We start from the raw sequence: 12,588 nt of genomic DNA on the forward strand, positions 1-12,588 counted from the left end.
TTAGGCATGGTGGGACGAGGGAACTCAAACACAAAGTCCACTCTCATCAGCCACAGGTCTGCTCCCTGCAATAAGTCAATATATCTGACCTCTGGGCCAAAGAACTGGTCACAAACAGCTTGATACTGTGGATGGATAAAAAATCCATCCTGAGCTTGCCAAATGAGAGAAAAAAGGTGATTTTTGACTCTTTGAATGAAAGTCATTTTGTCTGACAGTCCTGAGCCGGTCAATGGGACATAAGATAAAGGAGATGGCGCAATGGCCATATGTCCCTCTCCGCTAGTTATCCACCGCACATTATAGACCAGAGGCAGCTTAAGAGCATGAGCCAACATTATGCCTGCACCCCATGCCGGATCTGTTAGGACCAGGTCATACTTTCTGTCCTTTAAAGTATTCATTAAGTCTTCATCTTCAAACATGTTAGTAGCCATTTTGCACATTATTCTATGCATGTTAAACATCGCAGAAAACATCTCAGCCTGCAAACTTGCAAAGCTCAAAACTGAGCTCTCCCCCCTTTCTATGTCAATGACCTTCTTCAGGATCGGGTTAATAAAGTCGTGATTAAAGGCTTCAGAGATAGGAACTGTGATTGTCTTGTAGCACGGAGAGTCATCCTGGATATACCAGCTTTTACTGGTTCGTACCACATCAATAGAGTGTCCTCGAGAGTGGAGAGCTTTGATCATGATGTCCATGTTCACCCAGTGGCTTCCCTCTAAAGGAACAATTAAAATCTTTCGTCCATGACAAATTCTCCATGACAAAAACATGATAGATAATAGGAGAAGAGAAGTTGCATATCTGAGGGGGGGCATCTTTGACCTGAAGGGAAAGCATAGATAAAACATAATTAATAATCACTCTGTTAAAGAAATCTGGCTAAAAACGCCATAAAATACAATTGAATAAAGTATTATTTACATTAAAGTTCTCCCTTAAAAAAGGAAATTCTTTAAATTACATGCAAAATTGATGTGTAACATACCTGTTTAACGTGAAGTAGCTCCGAGCAAGCAAGTGCTTAGAAGTTAGTGTGAAACACCAAAGGAACCACTGAATACTTAACTACACATTCCAGGGGAGCTTACATATGTGGATTATGGATAAGCTTTTCTTTGGGCTTTTCTTCACAAATGGACAACAATGTGGCCTCTTTGTTGAAGCTATGGGCAAAAATGGGTTACAGCTACTTATTTGTACCTCCCTGTTACAAGGGCCACATCACTTGGACTATTCCCCTCTTAGAGTGGTATGTTCCACCTCCCCCTTTAGAGTGGTATGTTTCGTCAGGTTCAGGTTCAGGAAGGCAATGGGAGAGTTTTTTCTGAGTTCTAGTAGTTAGGCCAATTAAGCCCAAAACGGGTGTTATTTCCTTTATTTGACTGTTGCGTGCCTCCATTAAGTACATTACGTTACATATTGCTATGGCGTATGTGCAGTATTAATCCTTGTTTTGGTGATTATACTTCAGTTTCATTTCTGTTACTGCTCTACGTACTAATAGGCTCACTTAATGAGCAATTGAGTCACTGCTGTGTTAGCTTCCACCTGTGTAGAGCTTGTGCTTAATGGTACTACATTCAATGGGCCTCTGTTTGGTCCCAATGTATTGTTGAATTCATAGTCTGTAAGCCTGTAAGCTTCGTCAGGTATTATGTCCACAGGTTAATATTTGTTTTATTCAGTCTGTAGTCTTGCTGTCCTACCTGTCGGTTATACAATTAAATGTCTTGGTAGTTATTTGCTGCTAACTGTTAGCTATTCTCTGAAATGGGATGATTTAGTGTAGGTAGCTGTCACCATTGTGGCCCTAATGGTTCCACCTTGTGGCTGTGCTAAGCTTAGCGGTGCATGCCATGTTATTTACAATGATTAGGTTTAACGGTTTGTCTTTTGTTTATTCTTCCTATTTCAGAAACCATGTCAAGCCAAACTCGGCAATACAGTTTTCTGGAACTACTGCACTATTTGTGATTTGAACAGTCACGTCAGTGGTGGGTGATTATTTTCCGGAACCTAAATTATGAGCGACACCATTGTCAGCCAACCTCTTTCTTTTACTCCCTGTGTGAATTCTGTTGTGAATTTTTCTTATTCTAAGTAGCATTTTGCCCCTCAGTGTTTCATATACAGTATATAGTCAATATCATGCTCTTCTTAGAGGAGGATTTTCAAGGGTGTGATTATACAAAAAACCTAAAGCCTTTAATCCTTTTGGAGAGAGCCAAGATAGTCCAAATAATTTAGTGTGCCTTATATCAAAACTTCTCAGTAGCCAATGATACTGACTAAAAGCAGAGTCTAACAGCAGCTGTCCAGGACTGCCTTATAATATAAGCCACACAGAGGCAGTGCAGGCTCAAGCAATGGCTAAGCTCCTCAGCTGTTGGGGAACAGACAGTCTTCCTGGTGCTTTGAGGAATTGGTGTAGTGAACCTTAGGCCCTTAATTACAAATCTCCATAGTACACCATGTGAGGTATCCGCATGAAACATCAATCAAATAACAACACAGATTTGGAGTTGTTATAAGAACCATTTTTCCACTGGAGCTAGGTTTTGTGCTAAGCTACCGTAGGCTAAAAACATCCAGGACCCACAGTGCCTCTACACTGATCTGTTGCTATGGAGCGTATTGCAGTCTTCATAAAGAATGTGGGATTTGTCCTCAGGCTAAAAGGAAGGGCTGCCAGAGAAACTCAAGTCTGGGCAAGACAGTCCACCTGTCCTTCCCACGCATAGTCAAGCAGAATGAACAGAGAAACTATTAAACCATACTTGTCCTTAAAGAGGAATGTCTTACCTGCATGACTACTCTGAATTGTGATCTATAGATCGTGTTCATGTAGCTGTGGTCTTCTGAATGTACACAGGAAGATGAATTCAGGCATATAGGTCTTTTATAAGAAGGAATATGTGGCTCTATTCTCTTGTTCTTTATCACATAACGTTAACCTTGTAACCATATGTGAAACTAGAATTACAGAAAAGCTAAGTTGAACCATCGCCGTTACTTGAATTATGCCAATGAGATAAAGTGGTCCTCGTTCCAAATGGTATGCAGACATAGACCGATGTTTTAAATGAGAAATGAGAAGATCTATTGTGTGTGTGTATCTGTCAATCTTGTTAGCGAGCTGCCATATAATTCCCTCACTGAGATAAATAAAGGTGTATTGAAATGAATTAAATTGAATGAAACTGAATCGATACATACATTGTGTCCTGCAACTTGTCTAAACACAAGAGCCATTAGTGGGGCATTTATCCAAAAGGATCCTGTGAGGACATGTCGTCTTGTCATTTTGTATCTATGGATCTCTAACAGACCCAAAGATAAATCTCCCTTCCCTATCACACCAGCAAGTGTAGTAGGTGAAAGGAATGCATTGAAATGTATTGATATGTGAGATGTGGACAAAACAAATGGGACGTGGAAGATTTTTCGTATCATGATATTTCAATTGATCGATGCATTCATCTTTAAACTCAGAAATACAGAGTTCAAAATCTATCTAAAACAAACAAACAAAAAACATGTCTCTGTAAGATACACTCAGCAAACAAGGTCCCACATCTGCAGCTTGATCTCTGGCACGGCTGTGGCTTGCAGAATAACTGTGGATAAGCAGAGCAGGACTCTATCGGAGTGGTAATCACAGTATCTCAGTCTTTCAAATCTCAAATAAGACCCATAACGAGCTGTTAATGTGCTTTGCCTCCATTTGTGGTTAGTTGAACTGTGGTTTTTAGAGGGTACTTCCAGCATGATTAGGGACGATGATGCTGGCCCATTTGTAAATAACGGGGATGAAGAGGAGAGCAGAGCCCAGGATCGACACCAGGAGGAAGGCCCAAAGAAACATTCGATCCAGGACTTGGGCTACATATTTCCAGTCTTGAACCACCTGGAACAACAAATAAGCAGATGTCAGTCTCTATACTCAATAGTTAAAAGCCAGATTTCAATAATCTAAGAAGTGGTGAGTGAGCAACATACAGTATTCAATCTTGCAAGGTTTATTAAGTCATGATTTGTTTAATTCTGTATCAGTGAAAGCGTGGGGCCAAAAATTATTGTTAGTACCACTATTGCTATTATTACCTATGGAGTTACAAATGCACAACATCTAACTCACCTCTCTGACCTTGTTTTCTTTCACCACATGCATAGCTATGTAGCGAATAGAATCCAAAGCTGCTTGTAGGTTATGTCTGGTGTAGAGCAGAGATGTCAGTTCAGGTGTTGAGTCCTTCATCTTGCCCAGTCCTGCTGCTCCTCTCGTTCTGGCTACTCCAGCTGTGGCGTAACGGTCGGCATGGCTGCGCATGCACAGCAGCTTAGGCAGTCGATGCAGGAAGATCCTCCTCACCCAGGGTGCCATGTCATGATGTGTTGAAGAGGAGCGATGGTGGATGTTGATGGCAAAGACGGTGATGATGATGGAAAGCGTGACGAAGATCATAGTGAAGACCAGGTACTCCCCGATGAGAGGGATAGCCTTCGAGGAGGAAGGAATTATCTCCTCAATGACCAGGAGGAAAACTGTGAGGGACACCAGGACTGAGGTGCAGAGAGAGATCTTTTCGCCACTGTTAGAAGGCAGATAGAAGACGAGGATGGTGAGGAAGGACAGGCCAATGCAGGGGATGATGAGGAAGAGGGTGTAGAAAAGAGGCAACCTGCGAATGATGAAGAAGTAGGTGATGGTGGGAAAGGTAGAGCTGCTGTCTGTCCTCAGACCACGGCTGCCTGTGGCCTTCACTATCTCCCATTCACCGTTATCAAAATAGTCCTGCTTGTCCACATGGAAGTCCTCCAAAGTTATGTCCACCTGTTAAACACAGAGTTAAATCTCGTGTCAACCACTGGTCATGACTAACGCTAATGTACTATGGAGTGGAGACTCACCTGGGAGCCATCATATGTCCAGGAGCCAAACTTCATTGAACAGTTTTGGAGGTCAAAAGGGAAGAAGGTGACATCAATGGTGCAGGCTGACTTGTAATTGGCTGGTGTTGTCCATAATATGGTTCCATCGTACTTAACAACTGCCTTGGTGACAGTACCTTCAAAACGCCCATCTGAACTGTTGAAAGAAATATCATTTATTCATCTAAAATATTCACTGATAGCAGATTAGTTGATTGTTAGAACGTCTACTTCATGCATATAGCTGCAAGTTTCTTTTAAGGATTTTCTAAAATCTAAATTCAAATATTAAGTTTTAGATTTTTTTTCTCTGGTCCTTTAAAATACTACCAAGACTTTTAATGATAGAGTGCTGTCAGGATATCAGTATGGTCATGACTATCATGTACATTTTGGAAAATATAATCATCTTTTCCTTCCATATATAATGACACATACTTATCATACAGTACAACGTCAGGGAGCCAGATCCTGTTAGAAGGGACTCGGATAGTTGTGATGCCCAGATAGTCATCAGGGTTCCATCTGAGTTTGCGGTCAATCCACTCCTACTTAAGAAGGAAAAACGTGGTAAGAACTCATCAAAGGGACTTTAACAGGAAAGGTTTGACATTTTATTTCCACAGTCAAAATGATAATTTTTGATAACAATCATCTGTCTGTCTCTAAGAAGCAACAGCCAGCAGCCGGCTATCTTAGCTTAGAGGAGCGGGGGGCGAGCAAGCCCGGCTCCTTGGTAACAAAACCTCCACACCAGCAACTCTAATCAACACTTTGTATGTCATTTGTTTAATCCATACAAAAACCCAAGTGTACAGATGAAAAATCACTATTAGGCACCGGTTTACAATGTCTTAATTAGTGAGCTTTAGCAATAGACTGTATAAAATATGGACATAATCTCTGTGACGTAACCTACATATTCCTGAAGAGCCTTTGTGAAACTCAGAGTGGGTCTCCACCTTGGCAGTGACAACACAGCCTAATTTCAAGCTACTACAAAAATGGGCAAAGAGTTGGATCATCGGTGGAGCTGAGGCTTGCCTGGGTGATACGGAAGAGGAGACAGCTAGCATGATGGGATGGCACCCAGCTGTCACTCAAAGCAGCCACACCCTCAAATATACCTAACTTGAAGTTTATTATTAGATTATCATTTTTCAGCACCAAAGGTTGCCGCTTGGATTTAGAGGTGGTGGTAGGTGAATTTTGTTACATTTGGATAGCCAAGCTAAGCTAACCGGGTTGCTTCATATTTACTGTACAGACTTTTTTGCAAGAAAGCCAATAAACATGTTTTTTTCACAACATAAAACTTTTCCTTGAAGGTAGTATACTTAGTGTTCTGTAATGTTATGCTTGCATACAACATTTTTCCCAGCTCCAGGCCACAGGGATGGGTACATGGTAAGTAAAGATAGCACAATTTGCTGTTAGGGTTCTAACGAGCAGATCTATTTGATTTGGCTTAGATATGCTACATTGTAAATACCTTGTGAAAGCATAATCTGGATGGTAAACCACTGTACGATTAAAGCCAAACAAAGCAGATACAATGACTAAATCTGACGTACTTTGCAAATTATATGTTTGATAGATAGACATCAGTACTGGGGCCATTGCCCTTCCGTCACCCCTTTTGCATGATACAATCCATCAATGTGAAAGGGAGCAACTGACCCAAATGGCATAGCGTGGACTGTGGGGATAACTCAAAAGATACAAGAAAGACAGGACATCCGAGACCATGAATAAGGCTGACAGGAGCAGGAGCAGAGAGGGGCAGCTTGTGGAGGCAGGTGCGTGGCCACAGGGCCGAAAGGACTCATATAAATGAGGACCGTCAGTGAGATGCCACCAGACCAGATTAAGAAAGGGTGACTGGTTGCCTCAAAATGCCATGTAATGCCAGAGTATGTTTTAGAATAAAGTAAACACTGAAGGTCATAACCTGACAACTTTACCTGCATGTTTACTGATGATGGTGAAATGTAATGTTTAGGTGAGATGTGTAGCTCTACTTGCCTGTTTCATCCACACATTGGTTGTCATTCGCTGATTTTTCTCATCCTAGAGCAGTGAAAAAACAAATGTTAAAATTTCTATTTAAAAAGTAGCCAAGTTGAAACAATTTAAATACGATTTTGTCTCTCAACCGTACTGTTCAATGACCATTCATGGGATGTGGTTAATGCCTCAGTGACACACATACATTAATAACAATATCAATTAACAGCGGGTTTTTTCCTCACCACATCAACTAACTGGGAGATGGCAAGTCCAAACTTCACACTGATCGTCTGGTTTAGGTATTCCACTGGACGGACCCATTTCTGGTAGTTTCCAAAGAGGTATTTGAACAGCTTGTCCTCTGCTTTTGCAAAAGAGGAGAGTTTTGGAACCCCTAAACATGAATGAAATAAATAAAATAGAAAAATTACAGATTTATGCTTACTTCCTTCGAGCAAATATAACAGCAGCTTTGATATATACAGTCGCCCTATGCTTGATGAAGAATCCATTTCCAGCTCTGTTTCGAGCATTGCTCTCATACAGCACTGCATTCACCTCTCTGACCTTACTACAGTGGTTATGTCATCTGCTGTTTCTGGATATGACCTCCATGGTAAGGCTTTGGTTTCAAGAGGCAGAGAAACTATGCTTTGACCCAAACACACACTGAATATGCAATGGTGTTAAGAGTCCTTATAGCATGTAATGTATGAAAGCCTGAATGAGAGATATAGCCCAATCACATTTACAGCATGTCCTTAAGAAACAGATATGCCTTCTTTGCTCTCTGACTCATATGTGTCAGTGATTGTAAAGAGTGTATGCACTCTCAAATCAAGGTGCATGTTTTTTTATTGTAAAAACTCACTGCTTACCAATGAATCTTGGGAGATTAAGTGTATGTAATGACTTGACTACTATATTGCTTTAATTCAGTATGAGCTTCCTTTGCCCCCTTTAAATCTATAAAAACTGTATTTTTCCATCCGTGTATTCATAAAACCATAAAAGACATAGTTATGACATTATGTGCAGTTACAAGATGAGGGTAACTGACCTGTTTTATATTACAGGGACACTGTTTTAATCATCGTCACACTGGTGCATTGCTTTACTGAAGCAGAGCTCCCCGGCAGTGTAGAAAATATTGATCACATTTTGAATTACAGACTATTTCTATTCACCCTGCTCTTTAAATCATTCCCCATCATGGTTATAAACTCAATTTATGGATGGAGAATGTGGCTGGAGATCTACCACAAGGCTGACAACAAACGTATGGTGGTGTCACCCTCTCAGTGTGCGTGGATCAATAAAGACAAGGCTGCAACACCCTCAATCAATGACTGTGTGATAGGCAAATTCATCATCTGTTGACCCTCTCCCCCACTATTACCAGCATCTTGCTCCACTGAAAAGCATGCTGCAGAGTTAAGAAATGAACTAATACACAAATATAATGTATGTGACACGAGGTAAAGGATATGTTCATTTGCATCTCATGCTGAGTAAAATTAATATCTAATAACTCATTTTCAAGGAGACCGAGTCAACGCTGTCTGATAGGTGCAGCGGGCACAAAAACTAAATCAATATAAACTAAACATGGAGTATATGATGTGTGGTGTGCTACAGATGGTGAGGACTACAGTGAGATCAAACGAAGATGACAAGTTGCTAGAACTGGCCAAATATGCAAAACATCAATAACAGAAAGACAAAAGGAGAAACCAATAGATTGGATAGCAGAAGGCAAAGAAACCCATAAAGGCTATACACATACGAACATATTCATAAACATACTGTGTACATGTATACAAGTACACTGTTTGATACATGCACACACACACAAATATATACATGCTGTCATGGCAACAGCGGCTCCTGTCTCTTCCCTCTTCTCCTGCTAGTGCATTCTAGCAGTTGATCTCTATGTTGTGCATACTGTAATAACCTCTCTCATCCTTCCTCACCGGCTGTTCCTCACCTGCCCACAAACTCATTACAGAGTTTACTGCCCCAGCTCATCACCTGACCCGGTCATCTATCCAGCTGAGCTGGATTCACCTCAGTATGCACAGAAGAAAGGACAGCTATCAGTTACCTCATTACTTAAGCCGAACAAATTATATTCTGTTGTTCATTTCTGTTGTCGTCCCAGTTCTGATGACCATTATTCTGCTTTTTGACGACCACCTGCAAGCCTCATACACATTGCATTTTCCAGAAGGGCCCAGAAATGAAGCCAATACATGCACACAGTGCTGTACTCTAACAACAAACCATTACACAACTGTCCCTAGTTGTCCTGTGATATGAATGCTCCCAAGTCGTAACCATGGGAATATTTCCCCTCTATCCAACATGACCTGAAGCCTACTGTTTTCCTGGTTCATGCAGCAAATACAAATTTATCTTATTCGTAAATCCCAACAATGTCAGCCAGAGGATATCTAAAATGTATAAGGAGACAAATCTATTCCCATTTTTATTTATTGGGCTTCTATCTTTTAGTTATTAGAAATGTGCTGCTTGTTCAATAACTGAGTTCAATGATTGATCACCAAAAAATGGAAATCTAACGACCAGAAAAACAGTAAAAATTGATGTTATGAGGTAAGTGGTCGCACTGATATTTTTAGTTTTACTTGGCAGGCTCTCTTCACGCTCCACTCACCATCTGCCAATCTTCTCTCTCTGATTCTATCCACTTGAGTCCAACTTATCTTTGACTTTGCCATCTGTCACACTGAGGCTATTACATTCTACCACGGTGATGTGATGAGGCATTCCCCAGTCCTTGGGAAACTTACGCAGCGAGTGGCACAGGTGGCAGCAGCACAGCAATGGCAGCAGCAGCAGCAGTGCGAGAGAGGTGGCTGCCCCTCCTGCTCTCGGCATCATATCAGAGGTGGCACTGGATCAACACAGCTGGTCCCTCGGGCAGCACAGAGCTGGAAAATAAATATTAAAAACAGGGGTTAAGAATGAAAAAGTGTAGCTTTCGTGTACAATGGGCACACATGTGAGCTATTAAGATGATCATGCCTTGGGGTTCAAATCCCAAGGCAGCCATCACTGCTCTCTTTTGGTAAAGCTATGCAATCACAGTAACTGATTCCAGTGAATCGGCTGTGTAAGATAAACATCCTGATGTTGTCCACACTAAATAACAAACAGCATTCATCACACCTTTACCCTGACCCTCTCCGAGGTAATTGTTACATTTTACACAGTAAGCATGTAGATGCTGTATACATACCTGCTTTGAGTGTCTTCCATTAAAACACAATCCAGAGCGGCAGCAGTGGTGGAGGCGGTGGGAGTCTTGACGACAGTGCTGCTCTAGCGCTCCTCCATTTCCATGCAGGTTCTTTCTCTCGCCTCATACAGATGCTGCTTCACTCCCTGCTGCCTCCAATTGTGTAGAGGCAACGCATCCTCGTCCTCCTCCTCTTCCTACAGAGAGCCCGCCCTGTTCTGTCCCCTTCTCCGAGCATTCGCGTGGTCACTAATCACAGACAGGAATGGTCGCCCCCTCCATGCAGCCACCTCACTGCCGCTCCACAGCAGCATCAGCGAGTGCAGCTCTGCCGCTGAGATTCTGCTTGTGATGTGATGATACATTTAGTACCTCTCTCAGCTCCTCTCATTCCCTCTGTATGTGCTTCCATGGCAACAGCATATTGTGGGACCCAGAGATGCGGTACTAGATGGGGGAGAGGGGGGATATCAATATCCAACTTGTGTTGTATAATCAATTTGCAAATTGATATTTTGTTTTTATTATGATCATATTTCTCACTTTTATTATTAGCTTGTAAAACATGTTCGGATACTGACCTATATATATTTTCAATCTTTAAAAACAGTGTAAACACATTGTTAATGATTTACGTGATAATCTGTTTTTAACTAATGGCTAAGAATGACCAGCAAGGCTAGAATTGAATTTCCTATGCAGAATGATTAGCTTTAAAGCCTTTAAGACAATTTGTTCTCAAAGTAACTTTTTGATCGGGTGAGTGAAAAAGTTGCAGAGGCTGTGTGTAAAACCAATCTCGTTGCATCAATATGACAAGCTCCCTTTTCAATATTGCATGCATGAAACAAAGTTAATTTCACGTACTGCAAGTTTTATAAATTGTAATGAGCAAAAACACCGCAAAAGCTTAATCAAACTATACAGCCACACCATCAAGCCCATCCAAATGTATTGACATATGGAGAAAAATAATGTAATATAATGTTTAATATGAACATCATACAAACAAGACATACAGTAACGAAACTAGCATTTAAAGAAGATCATTTCCTGATAGCGAATAGATTTTAATTTCAAAAATATATATTGTGTTTGTCAGTTACGGTAATATTGTCATCACTAAGTGAAATTTAAAACCAGCCTACATACACTATACTGAAGGAAGGACATGGTAATGCTGCCAAATCAGGGACGCTGACAATTTATGCCGTGCTCTCAAATTATATTCAGTACAAGACTGCATTGGTACAAAGCCAGAGCAGGTTCATATTAGCACTATTTCAATGGCATTTCACGAGTAGCCTGTTGTTTAATCCTTTATTAATTGCCAAGTAACAAAAAGATAGTAATCAGACAAGTTGTCATCTTGTGTTTGGCAGGTCTAAAGTGGTTTACTCAATGTCTATGGCGATAATAGAGCCCAGAAATGGTTCCGATTGGCTCTGATCGGGGTTCAGACATGGGTTCGGGTGGAATCTGTAGCCTCTTTGCTTCAGAGTCTTTTTCTCTTGCAAGATCGCATGTGACTCCATCTGGAGGGCAGAGAACAGGGGCCTCATACACAAAAATATCCTAACTGTGTCCTATCTTAACTTATTTTCGAAGAGGGGAAATCCTATCTTTCTATTACAGAAACAATTCCTAAAGTCTTGGCTGTGTCCTATTCTACCTCAGATCAGATTTGTTTTCTCCTAAATGCAGTTGGGAAAATTCAAAATTTATGGGATTCAAACGTCCCATAAAATAGGACTTCAATTTTCGGAAGTTTCTATAGTCAGGCGCTAGAGCGTCTCTGCCTCTTAGCGTGCGTGATTGGTGGATTTGTGTGTCCCTCTCTTTTTTTTTTAAATAAACTAACCAATGGACACTCAGGAAATAACTAAGGACCTGCCCATCTGCTTGTTATTTAGTCAACCAAAGAAGGAAAAGCTGCACGGACATATCGCTCAATCTCCCAGCTGTTTTGCAAAGCAGTAACGAGGATAGCGGAGCTTCAGTGGCTGATTTATTCCTCCGATGAAGACGAATACCGAAATAATAAAGATCCGTTTGAAGATGGGTAAGTTTATTATAGTCATTGAACAAAAACGTTCTGTGAATTGTTGTGTTTGGGGGATCCGGTGGAAGAAAGGAGAAATGGAATGAGAACTGCATCTCTTTCAGTGAACTAAGTCACTTTAGCAAAGACAGTTCGAGACTTTTATTCTCTTTACTAGGTAAAGGTCATTTTACAGATTTTAAGAATTAAAAAAAAAAATCAACTTTTCAGCTTTTGGGCCAAACTATCTCTTTACACAGCATTCTGGGACGAATGAGAGACTCGAGAGAGAGAGAGAGAGAGAGAGAGAGAGAGAGAGAGAGAGAGAGAG

The 12,588-nt window shown here is 41.0% G+C and overlaps 3 protein-coding genes across 5 annotated transcripts in view; 1 reads left to right on the forward strand and 2 right to left on the reverse strand.

Annotated features, from left to right (window-relative positions):
* LOC116384263 (UDP-glucuronosyltransferase 1-5-like) overlaps window positions 1–2,785 on the reverse strand; it is a 7,096-nt gene extending 4,311 nt beyond the window's left edge. The window contains exon 1 of the mRNA XM_031848768.1: window positions 7–2,785. Within this exon, the coding sequence (XP_031704628.1) occupies window positions 7–857 (851 nt within the window). The 5' untranslated portion in view covers window positions 858–2,785. The remainder of the gene's footprint in view (window positions 1–6) is intronic.
* A 153-nt stretch (window positions 2,786–2,938) lies between these two features.
* On the reverse strand, window positions 2,939–10,554 carry chrna5 (cholinergic receptor, nicotinic, alpha 5). 2 transcript variants are annotated; one of them, XM_031848309.1, is made up of 8 exons: window positions 10,217–10,554; window positions 9,768–9,908; window positions 7,194–7,345; window positions 6,967–7,011; window positions 5,380–5,489; window positions 4,921–5,098; window positions 4,157–4,843; window positions 2,939–3,916 (listed from the first exon to the last, which is right to left on the reverse strand). In XM_031848309.1, exons 2-8 carry the CDS (start codon window positions 9,856–9,858, stop codon window positions 3,758–3,760), a joined length of 1,422 nt encoding a protein of 473 aa, XP_031704169.1. In that variant the 5' UTR covers window positions 9,859–9,908; window positions 10,217–10,554; the 3' UTR covers window positions 2,939–3,757. The 2 variants fall into 2 exon arrangements, with proteins under 2 accessions (XP_031704169.1, XP_031704168.1); XM_031848308.1 differs by having other exon boundaries at window positions 4,148–4,843; window positions 10,217–10,552.
* Window positions 10,555–12,146: 1,592 nt separating this feature from the next.
* LOC116384253 (UDP-glucuronosyltransferase 2A2-like) overlaps window positions 12,147–12,588 on the forward strand; it is an 8,227-nt gene continuing 7,785 nt past the window's right edge. For both annotated transcript variants that reach the window (XM_031848753.1, XM_031848755.1), the window contains exon 1: window positions 12,147–12,278. The gene's annotated coding sequence lies outside the window, so the exon portion shown is untranslated. The remainder of the gene's footprint in view (window positions 12,279–12,588) is intronic.

This window comes from Anarrhichthys ocellatus, unplaced genomic scaffold (assembly GCF_004355925.1).
Source record: "Anarrhichthys ocellatus isolate YVR2014 unplaced genomic scaffold, GSC_Weel_1.0 scaffold8, whole genome shotgun sequence".
NCBI classification, from domain to species: domain Eukaryota; kingdom Metazoa; phylum Chordata; class Actinopteri; order Perciformes; family Anarhichadidae; genus Anarrhichthys; species Anarrhichthys ocellatus.

What these genes read in the sequence shown, in the direction of transcription:
- chrna5 (XM_031848308.1), bottom strand. Translation starts at nt 9,858, where the DNA reads ATGATGCCGAGAGCAGGAGGGGCAGCCACCTCTCTCGCACTGCTGCTG. An exon ending in CCACCTGTGCCACTCGCTGC is followed by an intron (nt 7,346 to 9,767) that starts GTAAGTTTCCCA and finishes ATTCATGTTTAG; the next exon opens with GGGTTCCAAAACTCTCCTCT. An exon ending in AAGAAAACAAGGTCAGAGAG is followed by an intron (nt 3,917 to 4,147) that starts GTGAGTTAGATG and finishes TTGTTGTTCCAG; the next exon opens with GTGGTTCAAGACTGGAAATA.